This window comes from Crinia signifera, chromosome 7 (genome assembly GCF_055691185.1).
Source record: "Crinia signifera chromosome 7, ASM5569118v1, whole genome shotgun sequence".
Lineage (NCBI taxonomy): Eukaryota > Metazoa > Chordata > Amphibia > Anura > Myobatrachidae > Crinia > Crinia signifera.
In genome coordinates this window covers 174,223,358-174,250,046 of record NC_139223.1, presented here as the reverse complement: position 1 = coordinate 174,250,046, position 26,689 = coordinate 174,223,358, and the positions used below count along the sequence as shown (strand labels likewise).

At 46.1% G+C, this 26,689-nt stretch overlaps 1 protein-coding gene across 1 annotated transcript in view; it reads left to right on the top strand.

Annotated features, from left to right (window-relative positions):
- UBE2G2 (ubiquitin conjugating enzyme E2 G2) overlaps positions 1-25,218 on the top strand; it is a 33,134-nt gene extending 7,916 nt beyond the window's left edge. Inside the window, exons 2-6 of the mRNA XM_083154415.1 lie at positions 12,600-12,635; positions 15,623-15,668; positions 22,316-22,434; positions 23,626-23,766; positions 24,686-25,218. Of these exons, the coding sequence (XP_083010541.1) occupies positions 12,600-12,635; positions 15,623-15,668; positions 22,316-22,434; positions 23,626-23,766; positions 24,686-24,798 (455 nt within the window). The 3' untranslated portion in view covers positions 24,799-25,218. The remainder of the gene's footprint in view (positions 1-12,599; positions 12,636-15,622; positions 15,669-22,315; positions 22,435-23,625; positions 23,767-24,685) is intronic.
- Positions 25,219-26,689: the final 1,471 nt, after the last annotated feature.

The window sequence follows — 26,689 nt, the reverse complement described above, 5'->3', positions numbered from 1 at the left end:
GTCAGAAGCCAATTAACCTACCAGTATATTTTTGGATTGTGGGAGGAAACCGGAGTACCCGGAGGAGACCCACGCAAGTACGGGGAGAGTATACAAACTCCGCACAGTTAGGGCCATGATGGGGATCGAACCCATGACCTCAGTGCTGTGAGGCAGTAATGCTAACCATTACACCATCCGTACTGCCCCGTATATATAACACATGGTGGAGATAGAACCCATGACCTCAGAGCTGTGAGGCAGTAATGTAACCATCACACCATCCATAGTGCCCCGTATATATAACACATGGTGGGGATAGAACCCATGACCTCAGTGCTGTGAGGCAGTAATGATGCTAACCATTACACCATCCGTATTGCCCCGTATATATAACACATGGTGGGGATAGAACCCATGACCTCAGAGCTGTGAGGCAGTAATGCTAACCATTACACCATCAGTACTGACCCGTATATATAACACATGGTGGGGATAGAACCCATGACCTCAGCACTGTGAGGCAGTAATGTAACCATTACACCGTCCGTACTGCCCCGTATATATAACACATGGTGGGGGATAGAACCCATGGCCTCAGTGCTGTGAGGCGGTAATGTAACCATTACACCATCCGTACTGCCCCGTATATATAACACATGGTGGGAATAGAACCCATGACCTCAGTGCTGTGAGGCAGTAATGCTAACCATTACACCGTCCGTACTGCCCCATATATATAACACATGGTGGGGATAGAACCCATGACCTCAGTGCTGTGAGGCAGTAATGTAACCATTACACCATCCGTACTGCCCCGTATATATAACACATGGTGAGGATAGAACCCATGACCTCAGTGCTGTGAGGCAGTAATGCTATAACCATTACACCATCCGTACTGCCCCATATATATAACACATGGTGGGGATAGAACCCATGACCTCAGTGCTGTGAGGCAGTAATGCTATAACCATTACACCATCCGTACTGCCCCATATATATAACACATGGTGGGGATAGAACCCATGACCTCAGCGCTGTGAAGCAGTAATGCTAACCATTACACCATCCGTACTGCCCCGTATATATAACACATGGTGGGGATAGAACCCATGACCTCAGTGCTGTGAGGCAGTAATGATGCTAACCATTACACCATCCGTATTGTCCCGTATATATAACACATGGTGGGGATAGAACCCATGACCTCAGCGCTGTGAGGCAGTAATGCTAACCATTACACCATCAGTACTGACCCGTATATATAACACATGGTGGGGATAGAACCCATGACCTCAGCACTGTGAGGCAGTAATGTAACCATTACACCGTCCGTACTGCCCCGTATATATAACACATGGTGGGGGATAGAACCCATGGCCTCAGTGCTGTGAGGCGGTAATGTAACCATTACACCATCCGTACTGCCCCGTATATATAACACATGGTGGGAATAGAACCCATGACCTCAGTGCTGTGAGGCAGTAATGCTAACCATTACACCGTCCGTACTGCCCCATATATATAACACATGGTGGGGATAGAACCCATGACCTCAGTGCTGTGAGGCAGTAATGTAACCATTACACCATCCGTACTGCCCCGTATATATAACACATGGTGAGGATAGAACCCATGACCTCAGTGCTGTGAGGCAGTAATGCTATAACCATTACACCATCCGTACTGCCCCATATATATAACACATGGTGGGGATAGAACCCATGACCTCAGCGCTGTGAGGCAGTAATGTAACCATTACACCATCCGTACTGCCCCGTATATATAACACATGGTGGGGATAGAACCCATGACCTCAGCGCTGTGAAGCAGTAATGCTAACCATTACACCATCCGTACTGCCCCGTATATATAACACATGGTGGGGATAGAACCCATGACCTCAGTGCTGTGAGGCAGTAATGTAACCATTACACCATCCGTACTGCCCAACCTGTATAAAAAATAAAGTTATAACTGCTGAGAAATAATAAATCCCACTATGGTGCCCCCAGCTTATGGCCTTCCTGCCCAGTGGTGATATAGGAGTTGTTGGGGCTATGTCGGTGTTCAAAATTGAGCACATGGTGACTGCCTAACGCAGAAACGATTTCTTTTCAGAGCTAGAAATGTCATCTATCATCGCAGTAATAGCTCGGCTGACAGCTCCTGCTATTATCTGGTTTGTGTATAGGGCAGGGTGAGGAGGATGGACAGGCCAGGCAGAGGAGCATTGCTGGAATTCGCTGCTGCCAGCTATCCCGTCACTATAAATCAGCGTTCACAGCAGGGTAGTGACCTCCTGAAGTGTCTATCTGGGAGGAAGGGGTTAGTCAGACGCTGCATTGGTTACGTCATCCAGTGTTTGCATCTGCGCTCTGTGTAGCCCTGGGGGTAATAAGACTAGACATGTTCCCTTGCTGTAATGTTGTAGTGTGCTTGCTTTCTATTTGTGGTGTCTTAAGGTCCATACACACTGGGTGACTATGCCCAGCGTGTATGGACAGCGATGATGACAATCACCGCTGCAGGGAAAGCCGCTCCGTGCATACACACTGAGCGGCTTTCCCCCTGCCCGGCGCCGACAGGGGGGGGGGAAGGCGGCGTTGCATAGTGCAGAGCTATGCAAAGCCATCCTCAAAGCCGCTCATTTGCTGGTAGACGAGCGGCTTTCCCGGCGATGTTGCGGGATCGCGTTGCAGCGCTCATCGTCGGGCCATACACACTGGGCGGCTTTGAGCTGAAAGCCGCTCAAACAGGCTGTTTTGAGCGGCTTTCAGCTCAGACGCCCAGTGTGTATGGGCCTTAACTATTTCGTTTTATCTAATCTTTATGTGGCTGGCCAGTTACTGGTTAATTGTATTGTGATGTTCTATATCACAAGACTAGATGGGCCAAGTGGTTCTTATCTGCCGTCAAATTCTATGTATCCTATGCGTTCAAACTGGAATTTAAATTGCAATGTTAATACACACACAACAATTCTTTGCCGTCTAAGCGATTTTCCCGGGGACGCTCTCTAAACCTGTCCACCCTGTCGCTCATCTGCTGGTGGCGGCCGGCGATGGTGTGGAAGCACGCATCAGCGCTGATCACCGGGCCATACACACTGGGCAGTTTTTCAGATGACAGCAACATTGAGCTGCTCTCAGCTCAAAATCTCCCAGTGTGTGTGTGTGGGCCTTAAGAATACAGCAGCCAGTATTTAACCTGTACACAAAAAAATGACCCACATCTAACTCTCTGCACATGTTACCTCTGCCCCACCTGCAGTGCAGCATGGTTTTGTCCATTTGTGTTACATTTTGATCACCCTTGATAATTGTATAACCTGTAAATTGCAAACCATGCCAAAATAATAGATTTCTGTACTTTGTTAAACAATACAACATGCCACTAGGTGGAGACATTGACCACATGCGAGGCAAGTAATAGCATCTTCTGTTCTAGGAAACTGGTGTAAGGAATTGAGTTAAAGCCTAGGACCGCATGTTACTTTGCATTGCATTCACAGCACATAACCACCCAGATAGTCCTTTCATCGCAATATGAGTGGGTTCTGTACATCCAGGCTCAGCATAAGATTCCCGGCCACGGTTGTGTTAAGCTGGGTACACACTACACAATTTGCGGCACAGCTGATATAGGTAACCATATCGGCGGTGCTGCTGGACGAACGATCTACATACTCAACAGTATTGTTAATAATATCGTTCCGTCACATCACACGGTCCCCCGCTGAGCATTTTTTTTCTGGGGGGCATTAGTGATCCGCGAGAGCGTTATTCATTATTGTCTAGTGTGTGTGCCCACTATTTAATTATGAGTGATAATATCATTAACCATATCACCGTGTATATCGCTTGCAGGTATTGCATAGTGAGTACCCAGCTTTACAGTTTTGAACTACCCAATCATTTCAGTGGGATGAATGAACCCCACTGAACAAAGTGGCCCTTATAGATGAACTGAGTTGTGCGCATTTGCAGAATATTTGTTTTCCAAGAAATTGTTCTCTACCGACCATGTGATCAAAGCAGCGATTGTTATATGTCCTCATCAATAGTAACCGTTATGCATTCTGCAGTGGTGTAACTATAAATTTTGCTCCCCCCTGCCAAAAAGTTTGTGAAAGGGGTAGGGGGTACTTAACCGGGTTGCCGGTCCTCAACCGGGTTGCCGGTCCTCTGTGTGCTGTCAGGCGGGGTATCCACACAGGTGGCAGGCGCAAATGACAGGACAGGCGGCAGATCAAGATGACGCAGCTCTCCGGTGCCCTCACTGCTGCCAGAGAGCTGCGTCATCTGTGCCCGCTGTCTGACCTGTCCTCTGCGCCCGCCGCCTGTGTGGATATGCGGCCTGCACAGAGGACCAGCAACCCAGGGTGAGTATTGCCCACCGCCTCTGCCGCTATCCCACCTCTTGGCCTCCTTCCGACACCAGAAAATGCAGGGACTTTTCTGGTGTGAAAGGGGCCAACCCGGGAATGCCGTGGCATGATCCCTGGGCCGAATTCCCAGGTGAGTCCCTGCATTTTCTGGTGTGAAATGGGTATAAGTCACCAGAGACTGACTTAGATTAGCGAGCCCTAGAGAAATTATTCGATGGTCAGAGACCATCGAATGATTTTGGGCCTACACGCAAGCCTGCAAATAGACATTTATGCAAATTATCTATCCGCAGTGCTGCGGGGACATTCGGTGTGTAGCAGGGGTCCGACTTTCGCCCGGCGATACAAGTCTCGCAAAACAGCGAACTAACGCTGCATTGTGACCCAACCAGAATGAGGGCCTCAATCCAATGAACTCAAATCGATCATGTGATTTGATTATTGGTATGCTCATTATTTTTGTTTGGCATTGCGCTGATGAGTTAATCAGTTAAACAGATGTAATTGCTTTTACTGTGATGGCGATTGAGGAGACTAATTAGTTGATGGATTTCTGATCTGCGTCTGTTACAGATGAAGTGACCGAGTAGAAGATGGGTTGGTGTGATCATATTACCAGGCTCTGGACAGAATTCTGCTTTATACATTTTAGTTACTTGTTCATGTTCTGTTTAAACCTCGTACTGTTCGTGTTTGTCCTTCATACAGGGAAACGCTAGTACACAACATTTCCTAATCGTACGTAATGCGATAAAAGACCAACTCGCCTCTAACATCTCTGGGGTTACAAGTTTAATGTATTCCTCAAAGCGAGAACCTTTACTAAACAGGCAGCGTTGTATTGATTGTACCTAAATGATGTCTCTGTTCCGAGCCACCGAGATGGCATTATCTTCCCAGACGTGTTCTAAGAACCGCAATCCGTCTGCTTCCAAACGTCCTTCCTTCGTAAACACATCTGATTTATCACTTCTATTCGCATTACTTATTATGTTACTGTAATGAAAACACTCTTACTCCGAAATATCACAGGGGTCCTGCCTTTATTATACCGCCCACCTACCTTTACCATGGGTCTTTGGCAGAAAATGATGCCGCACAATTTGGCCTAGGTTTTACGCTTGCGCCAGGGATGGAGTTATAATCGACAGGGTTAGGCTGTGGTTTTGGCACTAGCGGGGAGGGTTAGGGTACCTATGGTGCCGTAGTTTTGAATGTCAGGATGGCGCTTTGACCCTTTGATTGTCGCATCCCCGCAGCCGTGATATAAAGGGTGAGCAGTGTATTTTTTATTCATAGAAGATAAAAGCATATATCTGCGCTGCTGTGTTGGTGACTGTGGTCCTCTGTACCTGCGCCTGGGGTGAGAGTCTGACTGCGGGAGGGGGGGGGGGGTATTGGAGCCTTAACACCACAAGGAATCTCCCTGCTGATGGATTAGCCGGCTTACAGCCCATGTTATGAACCCGGGGAGTTTATGACCTGAACGCTCTAAAGTACAATCTCTGTAATTGGAATGTGACTCTACGCGCACCTGAGCTCCAGCTTCATTATTCTTTCCTCCGACGTCCCACCCCCAGTATCCTGCAATGTATAATGCAATAGCAGCTCGACATCTCGCCATGGTACACAGCCATTCCGTCGACAATCAGTGTGTCAGCAATGACTAATCCAGCTGCAATGTGCTGTGTCGGCATTAGAACCTGTAGTAATGATGGGTCACACGGCTCTTATCTACAGATGAAGTCTAGGGGTTGCATTTACTAAATCTTAAAATGAAGGTGTTGTTGCCCACAGCAACCAATCAGATTCTGTCTATCGTTTCTCTGAATCTGGTTGCTATGGGCAATGTTTATCTTTGAAGCTTTAATAAATTCACTACTAGGTTTCTATGATGGTAAAGCGTCCTCTTTCTAATGCCAACGTGGCTGAAATGATTAGCTTGCATTAGAATGGTACCCGCATTATGGCGCCGGCATATTCACTGTCGCCGTAGTGATTGCTGACAAAATGTGTACCGTGGCTATAGGCCGCTGTGTCATTCATACCATAGAACCTTAGAACATTCTTACTTTACAAATCTGACTCCATGAACGTGGCTGAAGTATTCTACTCTCATCTCCTCGTCTTGTTTCGGTGACCATAGCGGAGTATTGGTTTTGTTATGTGACCTGGATGATGTATTTTAGGTTTAGCTAGCGGTGTTCTGCAGAGCTGTGCGGAGCCTCGCTGTCGGGACCAGAGCTGGAGTGCGCAAATCTCACTGACTTTGTCAGACTGACTTTTATTACTCTCCCCTTCGGCTGCATACGAGGGGACATGTTCTTGTAAGCGAAAATATATGGTATGTTTAGGCATAAATATTAGACTTTTTGGGGGGCAATTCCTCTGTGAGGTCAGAGTGACGGGGAGGAGAGGGGGCGTGCTAATGCAGAGTGGGTGAATGTTTTAGGGGAAGGATTGTAGAGGTGCTGAAGTGTGAATGAAGCATGTGATATGACCACACCCTCTAGTTCATGCACGTCCAAACTGTGGACCGCCAGCTGTTGTGAAACCACAAGTCCCATCATGCCTTGCCACAGTTTTGCTATTAGGGAATGCTAAAACTATGGCAAGGCATCCTGGGAAGTGTAGTTTCACAACAGCTGGAGGACGACAGTTTGGACACGCCTGCTCTAGTTGAACTGTCACGCGTGGTCCCGCGGGTCGAGAGGCCACAGATCTTACGTGCTGCATGTATGATCCATCGGCTTTCAGTGTGGTCGCAAGCGGAACGTATGTGCTTTTTAAAGCGCTTCTGACCTGCATACAATCAGGTCGTATGCAGGACATTCAGGTGTATGGCCAGTTTAAGGGGGTGTTTTTCTTTTAGCTCTGTTCTAAAGTGTCCAGCAGCTATGCAGTTGGGTGCAGACGCACCTTGGCTGCAGTGCGCCCCACACTTTGTATGGGACAAGCTATCTGCACATTTTTAGCGTATTTGCATGCACGGACACTTGGAGCGTGCACGGCGCACTGCATGTTTTCTGTTCCGCTGGTGCCTAGCACTGTGGAGGAGGGGGCGGCGGGGGGCACACCCATGAGAACGCCCAGCGTTTGCGCGACCGTCAAATGATTTCTCCCCGCACCCAAGGCTGCGAATGGATGGTTATGTAAATCATCGATTCGCAGCCGTGCGAGGGGAGAGCCAACCAGAATAAGGTCCATAGTCCGCAGCACTTTACAGAGGAGAATATTTGAACATTTCCATCAGTCCCTGCCCCAGTGGAACTTACTTTGTAGTAACATTTATCAAGTGCATTATGTGAATTTGTACATAGCAGCTGATTGGTTGCCATGGGCAACTTCTCCTCTCCTATCACTGCTTCCTAAATCTCGCCCTGTGAGTCCTCTGTGTAAGGATTACGTTCCTTATTCCTTACGTAATGCTGATCGCAGGCAGATACTGTTCCCATTTTTATGCAGATTGGTGACGTATTGCTGACTGCGTGAGTCGCTGTAACCTGCCACAAAATGGACCCACTACTGCCGTTTTGGGGTGCAGCGTTGCACAAAAATGGAAGTTCTCCCTATTCTGTGAATGTGTCGGAACCAGCGTCTGCCCCGCGGTGTCACTGGCCTTGGCACCTTCGATGCGGTGAACAATCTGAGTGACATTAGTTATGCAGATGTTTGATAGATGTACTGATGTCTTCGCTGGTGAGCTGATGCTTCGTCTTTGGACACGCGCAGTGGGATGGAGACGCTACAGGTGGGTCTCTCACATCTGAATCATTTACCTTCTCAGATTCGCTACTACCTAAGACGCAGCACACATCACTACTGCGTCCGCCTCGATCAGTTATTCCGATACGATAATGCTGCGATAGATCAGATCACCGATCTGTTTCGGAAACAATAAATTGTACATATTCATAAATTGTAATAATTGAGATGAATGAAATAGTGAATAATGTAGATTTTTGCTCTTTATCGTGGCTACTTTTGTTGATTGGTGTAGTCAGCCTCTTTATATTCATTTTGGCCATTTGGCAGCTGTGTCCTTAGAGTTTAACATCCTACAGGGGGTCTAGTAATTCACTCTGCGGTTTGGGAAAGGTATGTAGTAAAAAACCCCAAAAATAGAAACCGTGACGAACGCATCAAAAAAAATTTCAGATCACTATAGAGAATCCGTTTTTACTTAAGGAATTCATTAGATGGCAGCATTTGTAGGACTCCGTGAAAGCACAAACGATTGGAAGCCAGTTTCTAACAGAAAATGGCGTTTTACCGGTCCATACAAAACGAAAATTGCAATCCCGCGTACTCAGCCCTTGCAACAGTTGCAGGCGGTATGGTTTCACCCGAAGGTATTTGTGTAAAATACACCACAGTTGGATGCAGCATCTGCAATTCACGACTTGCACGACAAGATGACTTCTTGGTCTCCTCAAATGCTTCTTGCACAACATTTCCGTTCCCGGCCGAACAGTTGAGTGTTCCATGATCCAGGTATACAAAGAAAAAACAAAATATGCAGCGCTGATTAAATGAAAACTAATGTACTCGTTGGATTGACTTCACAATTTAATAAGCCACACATATAATACAGAGAATAGTTAAAAAGATGCATTGGTGCAGATAAGCAGAAATCGGATATGGCTCAATACACTGTCCGTTCCTACGGTGCCTGGAAGTTTTATGATAGGACCGCCTCTGTAAACCGAGTGAATTATATTTACCATCCGCCTTGCTTGGTCTAGGGAGAAATGGATCCTGATGGAATGATCAATTTCCCTTTTGTTGTCCAAAGTCCCTTAGAATGGAGAGTCCATTTGAAAAGAGTGGGGCTTGCCACTGGGTGTTGGTGTGACAAATTGAAATTGTATCCGGTCCGTTCAGGCTGGTTCGGGCAGATATGGATCACAAATGATTGCTGGAGCCTGTAGTCCGCTTCTGGGGTTGGTGTCCATCTAATGCCTTTCGCTTTCTCAAAGGTATCATGGATGATACAGGGGTCCAGTTTCATTGAACGCTGTGTTCCCCGTATGAATCGTCTTGTCTCGAGGTGAGTCAGTTTGGTACTTCATATGATATTATCGCCATACTGTCACAACGGACTCACATTTAGCCAAATCTAACACACGCTAAGACTTTTGTACACCTGTAAATGCCATTTTTCTGTTAAAAACTGCCCTCCAATTGTGGGATATGGTCACTAGTTTGACCACTGAAGATCGACAGGACCAAGGTCGACACAAGCATTAGGATGGCAATGTCGACATTAGTTTTTCTTACACTTTGGCAGATTCCATGTCGACTATGTTGACATTCGGGACAAAAATGGGAAAAACTTATGTCGAATTGTCGACCTAATACTTGTGGTTGACCTTCCAACCCTGTCGACCTTAGTCATGTCGACCAATTTCAGGTGTCAACCTTAGCCCTGTTTGTGCTTTTACTGAGTCCTACAAGTGCGGCCATCTAGCGAATTCCTTACTTAAAACTTGAAGTGATTCTCTATAGCAGGCATGGCCAAACTACGTCCCTGCAGCGGTTGTGAAACCACAAGTCCCATCATGCCTTGCCACAGTTTTGCTGTTAGGGAATGCTAAAACTATGGCAAGGCATGCTGGGATGTGTAGTTTCACAACAGCTGGAGGGCCACAGTTTGGACATGCCTTCATAACTATAACCTTCCCAAACCCCAGAGGGAATTCTGAAGCACCCTGTATAATTAACGAACATCTCAGTGTTCCTTTTACATAATGTAGTACAGGGGTAATACCGCAGGACTCGCTCTCTCCTTGTAAGCTGGGTTATACAGAGAGAGGCCAGAAGTCTATTGTAGTCCCTGTATAATTAGAGGGCTGACTCAGACCATTGTACAGTTCAGGTCCGTGTTCCTGTAGCCATCTGTCACGGGCTACTGCTTTATATCTGAGGGCTTCCCATCTGGAATAAGAGGTCACATGTGTAATGTCCTGCCGTGCCGCACTCTACCCTGTGACTCAGAGGTCTGACACTCCTGTCCCGCAGACCAGTGACAAGCAGCTGACTGTTCCAGTATCAGACCTCCACCATCCTCCTCCTGCCCATTAAGTCGCAATCTCTCCAAACTTCAAAGTTTCCTGGGAAAGGTTTGAAGGCTAGAAAACCGCATGAACACTAATAATGCATGTAAACAAGGCACAACTTCAACATAGCAATTAAACATGGGATGTGGGTTACAGAGTGGGCTCAAGCCTTTGAAATCTCTGTATTCTGTGCCAGCTTATTATCTAAGGAGACATTGTGTGACAGCCACCTTGTTCTTCAGCATCCACAAACTGCAGAATGTACTGTATAGAAAGGAAATGCATGTGGGGTAGGGGGGGGGGCTTGTCTGTGTAGTGTTCATTCTAGCACCGACCATCTTTGAGAACCCATGCAGTTCCTGTTCCCTGCCTGGGGTGTCGCTGTCTGCTGTGGTGTTTCTAGCACAGGTCTGGTTTGCATATCGGAAATACAGACCACACTGTGCTAGAAGCACTACAGCAGACAGCGACACCCCAGGCAGGGAAGAGGAACTGCATGGGTTTTCAAAGATGGCGGGTGCTAGAATGAACACCACTGTGTGTTTATTATTTCCTTGTTACTGCGACATAACGATTCATAATCCATTATGGACTGTGGATTATAATGGTATAAAATGTTGGCGTTGAGAAACGGTCTTGATTCTGCAAGAACAAGGCATACCCAACTATTTTGACGGCCAGCAAGTGTGTTCACACTCGTAGGATGCCATGCGACCGGTGGGAGAGCACAATCGCGGTTACACCCTAAACGTTCCGTCCAGTATGTCGTTCCGATTTGGCCATAATGAGAGATCGGTCTGAGATCGTTCTAGTAGGACACTATATAGAGCCAAGTTTTCAGTGTATTATAGTATATGACCCACTGTAAACAGTCGTTTAAGCTACATGTATTGTGGCAGGGACTGCATCTGTACACATGGGAGTAATGTGGAGGGTCCGGTCCAGGTTTTACAGCAGCAGCAAGAAAACTGATGTGATCAGAGTTGGGCTGATTAGCAGCACCTGTGGCTTCCTGATCTAAGTGTTACTGGGGCAGAGGGTCATTGTTCCTGATGGTGGAATATCTGCCCAGGTGATAGGCCGGGGGTGTGGGCTAGGACGGGGACCACTGGAGCATTGTGAAGAGTTTGAACTATGCTGTGACACCTGGTGTGCAATCCTGTAACTATACTTGCCTATGCTGTGTACCAGGTATGCTGTTTTACCTGTTCCAAAAATAAAGACCAAGACTTCATTTTGATCCAGTGTATGTGATTACTTGTATTTTTGTTGTATACTTGCACTTTTTATTCTAGCACCCTGCATCTTTCAAAACCGGTGCAGCTCCTCTTCCCTGCCTGAGGTGTCGCTCTTTGCTGTGGCACTTCTAGCACAATGATGGGCTGTATTTCAGCCGTTGGTGTTGGTAACCATGAAGAATGGTTGATACATGCAAGTGTGTGTGGTGGTCTTTCTTTCTTTCTTTCTTTCTTTCTTTCTTTCTTTCTTTTTATATTTTATTTTTATTTTTGCGAGGGTATAGTTGGTCTACCTTTCGAATGACTCTTTGCTCACCATGCTTCAGGCAAGGCAGTGGTTCCCCACCTCGGTTCTCAAGTACCCCCAACAGAGCATGTTTTCCAGATCACGTGGCAGGTGCATTCCTTATTCACTGACACACTTTAAATTATCACAGGTGGAGCTAATTATTTCACCTGTGATTCTGTGTGGAGACCTGGACAATGTGCGCAGTTTGGGGTACTTGAGTACCGAGGTTGAGAACCACTGTGGCAAGGTACCTCAATCCACTCTGTCACCATTAGCATACTTTCTCAATCGTAGCCCACGTGAAAAAGTTTTTTAAAAATGAAAAAGTTTTTTTTTTTTTTTTTTTTTGTATACTGTAACTTTATTACTTACTGCTAAACTATCTGTTTTTTTTATTTTTCCGTTGTAAAAAGTTTTTGGATCTAAATCTCCTCAGATTCTGCGTGTAATGTTTTCTGAGCATAATTGTTCCCCTATGAGGAGGACGACTTCCAGTTCACTTCAAAGCATCGAAACTGAGCAATTTATTCGCTATAAACGCCAAGGTTTTTCTAGATGGAACTCGCCTGACTCCAGCCGAAGTGTGCAGGATAATAAATAACGCACTCATGTCTCACTCACTCTTTCTGTCTGTATTACAGAGCTGACGCTGAACCCACCTGAGGGAATTGTGGCAGGTACGTCTTCACTGTAAATCTCGCTCCTAAGGTTCACTCCAGGACCCTGCTGACAGCCAGAGGCTCGCTTATATGGAGATGCCCCTATTCTCTAACATGAGATACCTGGGAATCGCATTGGTCCACCGGTTCTAACACTTCCAGTGGAAAATCCGAACTTGCATTTGTTCTTAAACTTTGTCAATGAACCTCTTCCTTAGCCTTTACTAGAAGCCAATATCGTCACGGTCACCTCCGCCATCCCCGTTATGGCCCCTTCCATTACTCAGAGACTTCAGGGTGGGACGAGACAGAATTGTATGGGGGCGGGGCTTATTGTGGCATGGACTGGAACACACCGAAGACTTAGCAGCGGCACCCCAGATTCATTCATATTCTGCAATGGGATTACCATTTCTTTCTGGGGTTCTAGTCATTAGGTAGAAGTTGTCATTATTGGATGAACCATAGAAAACTAGATAAATTGACCCAAACCAACCTTGTCTGTAAAATGTGTACAACGGACTGCAATCCCTTTTTTTGGTTTCGTTTCTGAGTTTATCTGACCCCTTTATTAAACTTCTAGAGGTTGAATTCAGTTGTTTTGGCGCAGACGCCTGATCTCCGCTATAAAGTAACAGGGCAATATTAATTTATTTTGCGGGTCAGCGAGCGTTACTGAGCGCCAATAATTTCCAACACAGGCCGTGCCCAAGTGCACCAGGCTCAGGTGCATAAAGCAGCCAGGCCCGTCTAAGCTATTGGGCAAACCGGGTGTTTTGCACAGTTCTGCTTTAAGTTGGATAGGAGCATCACGGGTGCCAACAACACCTGAGTCCGAGATGCACAACAATTAAATAGCGGGTGCCCAAAAAGAGAAATTACTTATTTTGGTTATTTCTGGTCTGTTCATTGTGTTATACAACCTTGTTTAATTAATATGGGACCGCACACAGGGCCTGATTCAGAGCTGATCGCTGCTGTACGAATTCACAAGGTGATGGATTTTCGAAAAGCTGTGCATTGCTACGGAACATAGCGTGCCTGTGCAAGGCCAAACAGCGACAAAGTTCCGCTTCTAATCTGGGGAGCGATGTACCCCATACACTAACTCAATTTGGGCTGATTTCACCAGTTCCCGACGGAAAGCCAGAGAAATCAGCCCAGATCTGTTCAGTGTGATGTCCCCACAGGTCCGATGCGCGGTCCCGTGCGCATCGGATCCGAGTCGGAGGTCGGGCCGGCATGTGGGTCTGACCTTACACCTCCCGTCGGCCGGCCGTGCAGAGAACAGGGGACGCATGTGATCCGTCACAACTTAACGGACAACTTTTGATATATGGCATATGACCCTGCCGCCCGGGACCTCGGCTGGGCATACACCGCTGCCAGAAATTGCAGTAGTGTATTCCCAGCTTAAGCCGTGAAATGTGATAAACCAGCAACCAATCGGCTCCTGCCTGACATTGTTCAAACCCAGCCTATGACATGACAGTTAAGAGCTGATTGGCTGGAGGTTTATTACTCTCCATTTGATCACTTTTTTAGCTTCGTACATCTTGACACTTAACCTATTCCCCTCACAAATGGATTGAAAATGGGCGTTTGTGGGTGGTAACTGACCACTTTCTGGGTGTGTCAGGCGTGCCGTAGCGGTTTAAGGGAGGGTCTGTGACGTCATCCTCCATTATCCTGTTTCTATCTCACAGTGAGAGGGACAGTGTTGCGCAGAGACTGCACAAACTGGGAAATTCATTCGGTGGTGAGTGAGTTGTGAATGGATTTGCAGCTGCCGATATTATCGCAAGCCATTCGCACACTTGCACAGCGCAGGTTTTCTCTCTGAGTGGGGACTATCTGAAAGCAGTCCTCTGCACAATTACCCAGCTGCAATTCTGTCTGAATCGGGCCCACAAAACAACATCAATCCAAAAGTAAGAAGAAGAGAAAACGCCAGACCAAAATAAAATGTTCTAATCCTACTGTCAGCGGGTGGAACTGTGGGGTGATCTCGGTGGGGTTTCTGTGGTTTGTGGTACATGTTTCTCCATGCAGGAGGTTCTAGACACTTTTTATATGATTTTTGCTTTGCGGGTTAGCTCAGAAAAGCTGGTTAATAACCCAATAAAACGCTGTAAAAAGTCCGGGTTGTCCTGCTTTGGGCCTTTTTGGTCGTACTAATTCGGGAGGTTTCTAAGTGGCTCTTATCCTCATCCTGCTCCTGCCATAGTCCCACTCCTAGAAATAGAGAATCAATTCTTGCAGACCGGCCTCCATTATGCGGGTAGGTCCACACCTGGTCTGCTGGTGCTCCAGGTAAGTAAAAACGAGGGTGCATTAAAAAATTTTGTTTGGGTGAAGATTTAACCCTTTGAGTGCCAACATCTCTCTGCAAAATATCTGCTAAAAATGCCGGCGTCGCTCACATTTGTTAAATAAATTCAAGTAATAAATGTTGTGTCAAAAAAAAATATTGTATTTCCTATATAAGGTAACCTACAAATGTTTGCTTCATTTTCACACCTATTTTGACAATTTCGCTTGGCACTCAAAGGGTTAAACACAGGGCTATTTTTCTGCAGGCTCCAGCAGGAACTGAGGCCCTTATTCTAGTTCACTCTTTCTGACAAAATATTTCTTAGATGGACAAAACCATGTGCACTGCAGGTGAGGCAGGTGTAAAACCCCACCCAAATCTAATTATCTCTGCACAAGTAACACCTGCCTCACCTGCAGTGCACATGGTTTTGTCCATCTAAGAAATATTTTGTCAGAGTGAACTAGAATAAGGGCCATAGTTCCTGCTGGAGCCTGCTGAAAAATAGCCCTGGTTAAACAACAATATGGCATTTTTAACAAAGTATTAAAATACTATTTAAAAAAAAAAAAAGTAAATTATTTGCTAAATAGCGTTTATATTGTCGCATTCTTTCTGGCGTGCGACGCAGAAACGCCTCTTGTGCTGACGTGATTGGACGGAGCCTCTATGTTTGTTTTTTCTTTTGCAGGCCCCATTAATGAAGAGAATTTCTTTGAATGGGAAGCTTTGATCATGTGAGTTCTGTATAGTGAGTGCCGTGTTATGAAGCAGAACAGTAACCCTATTGTGCATACATTACCATTGTGAGTTCAGCGTGCTTAGGCGGATACATCCCCTGAGCTTGAAGTGATCCCCAAACGCTCTCATTGTCTCTCCCTTTGCCTGTAGTTTGCAGCCCCCTCCTAAGAGCAGGACTTGCCTGTAAATCGATGGAAGAGTACAAGTGTTAGCTGTGTTGGCAGCAGGGGATCAGTGGTTCTACGCAGACGTGGTCTTTGTTTTACCGTCTCGCGTAGGAATTCCCCGCTGTGAGAATTGTAATGTGCCTTTTTGCTTCAGCTTCAAATTCCCTGTAAAACCTTAGGGAGGGGAAATTAAAACATTTTTAATATCTTTTAAAACAATCATTATGCCGGTTGCATCATCCGTCCTATTCCTCCTCTGTACTCGGGATGAAATTGTGCATTGTTAATGGGATTATTGTGTTACTTAGAGTTCATGTGTCTACAAAGCACAGTTGTTCCTGCAGCTTGGGTTTTAATTACCTTAATGACTTTTCCCGAATTTCTTTAGAAGGACAGATTTATATTTTGAACTGGTGAACGCAAAACTTTTTGGGAGCAAACCGGACCAAAGTCAATATAGCGATTGGTGGGGAACTGAGCCGGTGTGGATCGTCTCACAGACATGACTATGCTTGACTCGTGTCCATTAGCGTGCATCTTTTTTTTTTTTTTTAAACATTGTGAAGGATGCACAAGCAGCTTCTGCTGATTAAAATATGTGGCATGGTTACATTCTGTGAGTGACCGTGGGTCTACATAATAAATTCTAGGTTAGTGTTTTCCATTAAAGTACTGTAACTTAGCATTTTGTACGCACAGTCTCATACATGGGGCCGTATTCAATGCTCTTTTGCGAGCTGTGACACCGCTGCATTTAGCTGCGAGCCTCACTGTTTTGGCGGCCGCACACGCCGTTTCCGCCTCACTGTAAAAACACAGAGAGAAACGGCGTGTGGACGGGGGTAAGTTGAACACTGACCTGCGAGCTGTGATGGTGAGCAATCAGCACTGCTCGCCGTCACAGCTCGCAAAAGAGCATTGAATACGGCCTCATGTATGAGACACTGCGTACAAAATGCTAAGTTACAGTGCTTTAATGGAAAACACTAACCTAGAATTTATTATGTAGACCCACGGTCACTCACAGAATGTAACCATGCCGCATATTTTAATCAGCAGAAGCTGCTTGTGCATCCTTCACAATGTTTAAAAAAAAAAAAAAGATGCACGCTAATGGACACGAGTCAAGCATAGTCATGTCTGTGAGACGATCCACACCGGCTCAGTTCCCCACCAATCGCTATATTGACTAATGCCCACAGTGCTGATTGCTCGCCATCACAGCTCGCAGGTCAGTGTTCAACTTACCCCTGTCTACACGCCGTTTCTCTCTGTGTTTTTACAGTGAGGCGGAAACGGCGTGTGCGGCCGCCAAAACAGTGAGGCTCGCAGCTAAATGCAGCGGTGTCCTTGCATTAGCCGCGAGCCTCACAGTTTGTGGGAATCCTCGCGGTCATCTGACCCCCGGACATTGAGTAGGGTGAGTGGCCAGCACGGAGGTTAAACGGCGAGGATGGCTTTTTTTTTTTGGGCAGTCCTTGCCATCTAATCCCCCTTGACCGGACGCATGGAATACGGCCCAGAATATTGGCATTCCGCATATCATTTTAATCAACAGAAGCTGCTTGTGTATCCTATTTGTACTGTGAATAAGGTGCACTATAATAGAAAAGTCCATGCAGCACTATGCTACGAGCGTCGCAATCCCGTGTTGTGTAATGCGACATGTATTGTGTAGAGGGTAGATGTATGTGGACACATTGATACAACCCAATTGGTTTTGGACCATGAGTTTGTGTGCGGTTACCATGTGTGTTTGGGTTTCCTCCCACAGTCAGAGTAACCAAATTCATTGGCTACTGACTAAGTGGATCTGTGCGGTGTAGATGTCTGGCTGGAAGCTACGTCGGCTTGATGGGAATGGGTGACACATTACCGACGCGGCCAGATCCACAGGACACCACTGGGGTAGTCAGAGGCATGATCTTCTGAATGTGTGACAGAGTGTTTATTTTTGCCAGAAGTCATAAGGACCCTGATTTTAACGGGTATGGGTCATTGGGTTGACCAATAGGTCGACATACATTGCGTTGACCACTGAAGGCCGACATGGCTTTTGTTGACACATGAAATAGGTTGACATGGATGGAAGGTCGACAGAAGCATTAGGTTGACAGTCAAAAGGTCAACGTTTTTTTTTTTTTTTTCAGCTGTCTACATGTCAACATGGACACTGTCTAAACCGCCATGCTTTGGGTGCGATTTATTCTCCCTCCACGCCCTAGTGACGAGAAACCCATGTCGACCTTTTGACCGTTGACCTTCCGTCCATGTTGAACTATTTCACGTGTCATCCGAATCCCTGTCAACCTTCAGTGATCATGTGACCGTATGCATGTCGGCACTTGCTGTGTCGACCTAACGGCCGTATACCATTTTAACATTGTGTGGGGTTTATTTACAAAGACCGGAGTTCTATATCAGATGGGATGTTGCTACGGGCAACCAATCCAAGTCTGTCTATCTTCTAGAACAGGGCTGGGCAACACCGGCCCTCCAGATGTTGATGAACTACACATCCCAGCATGCCTTGCATCAGTTTCAGCATGGCCACATAACAAAACTAATGCAAAGCATCCTGGGATGTGTAGTCCATCACCATCTGGAGTTGCCCAGCCCTGTTCTAGAAGGTGCTAAATGACGAAGTAGAATCTAATTGGTTGCCCGTAGCAACATATCCCATCTGAAATAAAACTCCCCTCTTAAGGTGGCCATACACACGCAGATTTATCTTCAGATCTGACTGGTTGGTTGGAACAAAAACATGCAAATGACAGTTGACCATTTGCTTGGAAATGCTGGAAAACTGCCAAACTGTCACTCATCCATAACCATGTTTTTGTTCCAACCAGCCAGATCTGAAGATAAATCTTACTAGTGTACGGGCACCATTAGTAAACCCCCTGCTTCTCCTATTCCCATGCACCCGCTCCACCACTCGAGAGTTTGGACCCAGGTTGATAAAAAGCTCTAATACCTGTAGACCGTTTAGGATACGAGATTTCTGTCCGTTGTAAAAAGCTTTTGCCGGTTCTCCCGCACAGCTGCCTCCTGCTTACATGATGCGCATCCCTTAAGACGTGCCTCGCAGGCAGATAGTTCAATTATAGCCTCACACACCCTGCCTATTACCAGCGCGCCATGACCTTGCCATTAGACCATGCTTTGATTTCCCTACGTCGTGTTGTTTTTATGTTTTGTTTTTTGCCCCTCGTCCTGAGTTCTCTGTGTAACCATCAAACACTTTGAAGTGCGGGTTTTTTTTTTTTTTTTTTTAGACTGAAACTAAAGTGCTTTATTAGCAAGAAAGTCTTCTCCCTCTTTAATTAGTAATACGCGAGACTGGACTTCACTATCAATGAGCCGGTGACATGAATAATAGACTTCATCAGGCCGTGAATTCACACCTGGAGTCTCCGCGATTAGAATCCTGCAAACATAAAAGATTCCATCGGATTTGGTGCTGGGCATAGTTTTTTGACTCATGGTGTGATTATATATTCCGTCATAATGAAAGTATGGAGTTTTGTGAGCATTAAAAAATATATATATTCTATGGAACACCAGGATTTTCATCTTGCTCAACTGTTTCGTATGGCTCCCCGATACTCGCTGCTGAGACTTCCTATTGGTTTGCTGCAGCCGGTATAGTTTGGATTAATGTTCTCTAATAATTACTTCCTAATATATTCAAGAAGTCGTTCTTTATTGGAAACATTTTAAGCCGGGTACACATAAGGCCATATACAGTACGATATCTTGTATGCGTTATATAGTGTCTGACTAGAATCCGTTGAATCACATTGGGTTATCCCAGCTGATCCGCTGCTTGCAGTATGTAACTGTACCTTGGTCTGTCCCAATACACCATTGTGTAGCCTGCATGCAGATTTCCAAGTAACGTTAAACCCCAATTCCAGAGTTTTTCTGTGGTTTGCTAATTGACAAACACATTAAAGTGATCGCTCTTACACACACATGTAATTTTCTTGTCTAGCAGACACTTTACAATACGCTAGACATGTAAGGTCGGAGGTCAGAACGATTGTCCCCTGCAGCCTTAACGTTGTGTGATTTCTGTTTCTGTGCTGTGTAGATCAGTCAGCAGCTCTGCAGAAGTGGCGGTGCGGCACATGAGGCCCGCTGTCTGGCTAGGGCTGCTGTGACCGCCACTTTCACGTCAGACTTTCAAATCTATGATGTCTTTTCTACATGTTTTAGTAGGCGATGTTAAAATGTTGCTCAAACAGGAATTTTTCTATATTGCGTTGAGGAGGCGCCGCCTTATCGAACATTCAAATGCTTCTGCGGTAGAAGGCGGGTTCCCAACCTTTTTTAATGCATCGTTTCCTGGTCCTGTTTCTTAGAAAAGTGGCACACGTTTGCTGCGACTACCTCAAATCGGCATTTCTAATTTTGGAGCTCCCATTTTTTTCGGGGGCGCACAGTGATTTCCATATTTAGTAACGCCGCAGTCGCGACTTGATTGGTGACTATTCCCCCGCTTGTCTGATTTGCTGTTTGCATACAGGCAGAGGCCACATTGGGACAAGTTAATCCTGCAAAGAATGAAATCCATTGTGGGATTTTTAGGTTGCTATGCACAACATCCCATCTTTAATAGAACGATCATCTTAGTAAATTTACCCCCGTGACAACCATTTAAAAAAACAAAAACTTTTGCTAATTGATTGAAACCCACTGGCCGATCACCCGACGGCATGTGTGCGATTTACACTGCACATACGTGAAGGGGCTTCTGTGATCTCACTCGTAAGGAGGAAATCATGGAAAATGGAGACTGTTTGGAGGCACTGGCGCGGTTGGGAAAATGGAAGGGCGTCATGGCCTTGTTCGGGGTGTGTGTCTGCTGAATGCGGCATACTCGTATGCAGTAGCAGCTCTTACTGTTTTTTTGGTGGAGGGGGGCTGCCGCAATATGTGTCTCCCCCTCCCCCCCCCTCCCCTCCGCTGCCACCGCGCTCCACTGCCTCTGGTCCCCTGCACGGGGCCAGCGCATACATACTGCGCATGCACTGGCCCAAGGCTTGATGGGTTCCGGCGCATGCACAGTATGGTCAGCGATACTATGCATGCGCAGAACCCATTTGCGCAGAGAGCGCGATCCCGGAGGGAGCGAACACCCCCCGATGGGATGCCTTGAGTGACTGGCCAATAGGAAGTCACTGCCAGTCACAGTGAAGTCTCACAGACTGCATCTGGCTTCACTTTAGGCAGAGACAGGGGGGGGGGGGGGGGGCTGCAGCCCATAGGTAAAAACCGCCACTGCTCGTATGTATAATAACATGGTGCCTGCATCGCTACATCCGTGTCCAGTCTGCATAGCCATAGACCAACCCTTAGCTTTAGTCCTCGTTGTGTAGAGGCTGCAACTGTGTACGATGCTGCAAATGAGTGTTTGATGGCTCCGGTGGGCGTCCCTTTTCATTCCCAAAATAATAACAGGGGTGGTGACACTAGGCCTCACCCCTTCATCTGAGGTCACACCTACCCGAAGCCCTGTCCCCTTTTCGAGTGCTTTGGTGCCAGGTCCCAAATGAATAACTTTGACATTTGGGAGTGATTCATTTGGTGGAAGTGTGGGCAGACGTGCACTTTACTACTGCAAGGGGTATGGGTCATAGGGTCAACAAGAGGAAGGTCAACCTGATTAGGTGGACATGCATCAAGGTCGACATGGGGTTAGGATGACAGGTCATGGGCAAGGTCAACAGTCAAAAGGTCAAAATGTTTTATTTATTTTTTTATCCCGAATGTCAACACAGTCGACATGGACACTGAGAAATGCACTGCGTCCCCTCGCATGGTTTGTTGCGCTCGGCACACTATTCTATTCTCCCACCACACCCTAGTGGATGGTAGGGCATCAAATACCTCCTGTCGGCAAAAAAAAACAAGTGAGAAACACCATGTCGACCTTTTGACTGTCGACAGTCAACCGTCCTCTTAAAGACCTAGTGACCGTATCTCGCTGCAAGTGTTGAGGTGCAAGGAGTTTTGTGTCTTTTAGTTTTAGCATACTCCTATGGCTGGGGTAGCCGACCCTAGTCCTCGAGAGCTACCAACAGTGCATGTTTTGCAGGTCTCCTCACAGAATCACAAGTGAGCTAATTAGCTCCATCTGTGGATCTTTTAAAATGTGTCAGTGATTAATGAGTGCAGCAGCTAGGTTGTCTGGAAAATGTGTACTGTTGGTAGCTCTCGAGGGCTGGGACTCTGTCCCAGGCCCAGACAGAAAGGGGCCCCGGATAGGAGTCTGTCCAGTATAATTTGTCATAAACAAAGTTCACCGTTCCTTAGAAGCAATATAGAGGCTGAGCAGCGCGGCCAGTGCTACCGACACCGGAGGTCTCACCAGGCATGCTCGGGGTTCAAGAAGGGGAAAGGGGACCCTGCCTAATTTGTCAGTCCCAAGAATCCTTCTATTGTTCTAACCACCATGTCTTCCTCTGCAGGGGCCCAGAAGACACGTGTTTTGAATGTGGCGTATTCCCAGCAATCCTCAGTTTCCCTCTAGATTATCCACTGAGTCCACCAAAAATGAGGTTTACCTGTGAGATGTTTCACCCAAACAGTAAGTGGCCAAACAGACCAACACGCAAGGAAAACTCTCATCTCCCTCTTTGTTTGTGTAAAGGACTCAGTCGCACACGTGCACATGGAGACTATGCTACACTTTGGGGCTTATTTACTAAGCACTTCCTGGGGTGTTTGGGCCCAGCAATATAACGACCCATACACACTAGAGGATCCATTGTTGGCCGTATGAACGATAATGATATATCGTTCATATCTAGTGTGTACACACAATATGCACTCCAGTGCATTTATACAACATTTACAGTGTTTGTCTTTATAAGGAGAGGTGGTAGATCATGGCTGTAATAAACCAATAATCACCATCTATATCTGACCGAAGAACAATAGTAAATCCTCGCCCATCCCACTAGTAATTACGTTGTTGGGTTTCTCTCCCCATGATTTGCTCTGTATAACAGGAGTCTTACCCTATCCTATAGCCAAGGACCTATGTACATTTAGCAATACTCTGTGGTCTATTGGGATGGGATTACCGTTATCCACAGACCAGTACAGCGGCAAAGTGATCACAAGGGATCTTGGCTTGTATGCGAGCAGAGGAACCCAAACAAAGTACAAGACAAGAATGGAAATTGTTATTTAATAAAATGTAAAACTCCATTTAAACAATATTGTAACAATTTCTTGATTATGATTGCGTTCGCCAAGGCACCCAGCAGCTACGATCTGTCCTAAGGCCCCCATACACTGGTGGGATATGGCCTGTGATTGTAACGCATTGCTGTGACTGATCTCATGAAAACTGGCACATCGCAGGTGGTTTTGGTGCGATTGCAATGCCATGCGCGCTCCCGTGTGCCTTGCATCTCATTCGCAGATCTGGCTGGCTGACGTAAATATTCATTGCAGCCCGGAACCCCTGCTAGGATCGCAAAAGGACCACATACAATGTATCCTATGCGCTCCTGTCCCCCAGGAAGGTCCCTCCCACATTGCAAACAAAACGCATGCAACCAATCGCTGAGATACATCTCCCCAGTGTATGGGGGCCTTTAGACAGATGTCTACAGATGTTTCCTCTTGAAATTCTAAGTTGTGAAAATAAATACTCTTGTTCTTTGTAAGAAGACCTGGTAGACTGTTTTTCCCTCCGACCCCACCAGTTATCAGGCGATTACACTGTGCGTTACTCCCTGTATTTATGTGTACCCTTCCTGTGTTGCAGTATACCCAGACGGCAGGGTGTGCATCTCCATCCTACATGCTCCAGGAGATGACCCGATGGGGTATGAGAGCAGCGCAGAACGCTGGAGTCCTGTGCAGAGCGTAGAGAAGATCCTGCTGTCCGTTGTCAGCATGCTGGCAGGTAACGCTCTGTCTTACATAGGGGGGATTTACCAAACCTTTTGAATATTATTTTACTTTATGCTATAGTGATTTATGTATATTATTGTGTGACCAGATTCAAAGTCGTCTGCCTTTACTAGATAAATTGCCCCTTTTCTTAGAGCTGGGTACTCCCTGCAGCTACGGGTATTTGTTCTGACATCGGAACAATTGCTCGTGAGACCAGATTGTGTGTGAACGCTGGAACAATGAAGAACGGAACAATCCTGTCCTGTCCTTCATTGGCATCTTAAAGGAGACTAGCGTCACATCAAACCGGTGAACACAGGCACCCACTCATCGCGCGTAATATGTGCCGATGTGAACGATATGTCGGTCCTATATGCCGGATCGGGTAACATAACGCTCAGTGTATACCCAGCTTCGGTCTCCTAACTAAATCGCTCATCCTTTAGTGAGATATGTCTCATTGTCTTCTAATGATTGAACTTGAATGTCCGCTTGGATGTAAGCGGTTACATCTGATTTGGGAAACCTTATAAGTGAGAGAATAATATTACTGCACACTCTGGCTTATTCAGCATTGACTGTCTTGGGTCTAATTGCTTTAAATGGGAAATCCAGATTCCAATGAAATATGTTGTCCGTATTAGATAGGGAATGAGCGTAAGCAACTGCAATTACTAAAACAAACACATATACAGTGTAAATGGCTAACCATTACCTCTGTCTGCAATTTAACCCGGGTTACAAGAAGGGTTTACCCCTGGTCACCCTCTGTATAATGGGCAACCCAGGTTTAATGTGAATGCGCCGGATCCGGGATGGTGCTGGTTCAGTCCCAGGTCCGACCCGTGTTTACGATCTGAAAGGAGTATTCAAAAGAAGCTGTAACTAATGATGGACATATTTTTTACTTCTTCCGTTACCTCTTGCAGAACCCAATGACGAAAGCGGAGCGAACGTGGACGCCTCAAAGATGTGGAGAGATGACCGTGAGCAGTTTAACAGGATCGCCAGGCAGACGGTGCAGAAGTCTTTGGGCTTGTGAGGAGTCACATCCGTACCGAACTTGAACAGAAATGTGTGTGTTCCCATTACTGCCCCATAGCTGCTGGCTGACAGTCCTCTCATTGCTGGGATCTGTGACCTCTTACCTCTCGGTTGGAGGTTTTTGATGGCGTTTGATCCCAATTGGAGGGCTCCATTACTGCACATCCTGGCATTTTAGTTAAATGGAGAATTTTAATTGGGCATCTCATAGACGTTGTATGTACCCGACTTAGAAAACATTGCATACTTTACAGTACAAAGTCCCCATTTGTACAAGGACTCTGAACTCATTACCCTGAATATGATCTATCGTACAATCCAACACAGTATTTTGTAACTGCACATTATTGTCTAAATAGATTTGAAAATTGCTCTCGTCTGCTCTGAATTGTAATCCATAAAGCCACTTTATATTGAAGTCGTAATTTGATGTTTGTAAGTGGGCACTGCCGGGAGAATTACGTCCATAATGAAGGATAATTGTTTCTGAGTGGACAAAGCTGGGATAGGTAAATCTTCCGCATTCGGTGGAGTGCCGCAGCTTAATATCGGTGTATAGGAAAGGTTCCACACTCCTCTTTTTATAAGGCCGTGCGTCCGATAAGCATTATTATGTAATGAGATCTGAGCAGCTAAAGTCGTACATTGCGGGTTTTTTTTTTTTTTTAAATCAATGACTGGTCTACAGCGTGCCGATATACACTTAGCTGCAGTATATGGAGTCTGTATTTGTCTCTTTGTAACTTATCCATAGGATGGTTTGGTGTTTGAGGTTTTCAATTCACCATTTTAGAGGACCACAAAATGCAAATATTCAGAAATATAACAAGGAATTAGCCGGACGTCCCATCCTAGTGTAGCTGGGATAAATTGTCAAATATTATTCCCCGCTTCGGTACAGGGCAAGCTCCTCCCACATCTTAAGGACAGAGTCCCTATAGGCTACCATACAGAGTGACTGTGAAATCACAGCCACTAACGCTGAGCATCCAGCCCATAAACCAATTCATACTGGGGAACCTGCTGCGGGGGATGGAGAGCGTCTGATGCATGTAGGGGATTTGCCCTGCTGAGAGAGAAAGGCGAACGTTTGCCCGAGGCAACCAATTGGCACCAATGTGCTAGATAAATAGAAGAAGCTGATTGGTCGCTTTGCACAACTTAATCCCTTTACCCCTCCTTTGGCCTTGACTCCTCTCCCCCAGTGTCTTGCGTTTCCGATGCTACTTCTGCTTTCTGGCAGAGTTAGAGGTTTGGAACATAAGCGAGCGCTCGTTTTTTTTTCTAATTGACTGTATTAATTCTCTATACACTGTATGACATCTGGCCGAGACACATAAGAAGTACTCCAGGCTCGTGCACCGATAATCGGTTCCTGGAAGCCACCCCCCCCTCCCCTCCCCTCCGGCCAGTGCCTGAATGAAAAAGTATATACTTGAATCAAACATAACTGAAGAGTTCAAGCAAATCCCAGGGAACCGTCCTCAAAGACCATACTAACAAAGTGTAAAATAAGGAACCACATAACATCATAAAAAAATGAATGTAATTGTTTGCACATAAAAAAAAAAAAGACCGCATACAAGGGGACCGATCCTATTAGGTGCGAATCATCACAGCACCGGGCACACTTTACGGCAGACTGAATTTCCTTTAAAGCACTCGCGCCTCCATAGGGGTGCGAGCAATTTGAATCAATTTCGGCCCAGTGATGGCTACGAGATCGGGCTGAATCGGGTGAGTTTAAATGCCTGAAATTGCCACCCAAATGTTACCTTGCATCCTTCGGACCTAATAGGATCGACCTCAAGGTAACAGCATGGCAATTCTTAAGTTAGGGAATATTGGATTTTCCACAGTAAGGATACACTCCAGAGAACACAAAGTAA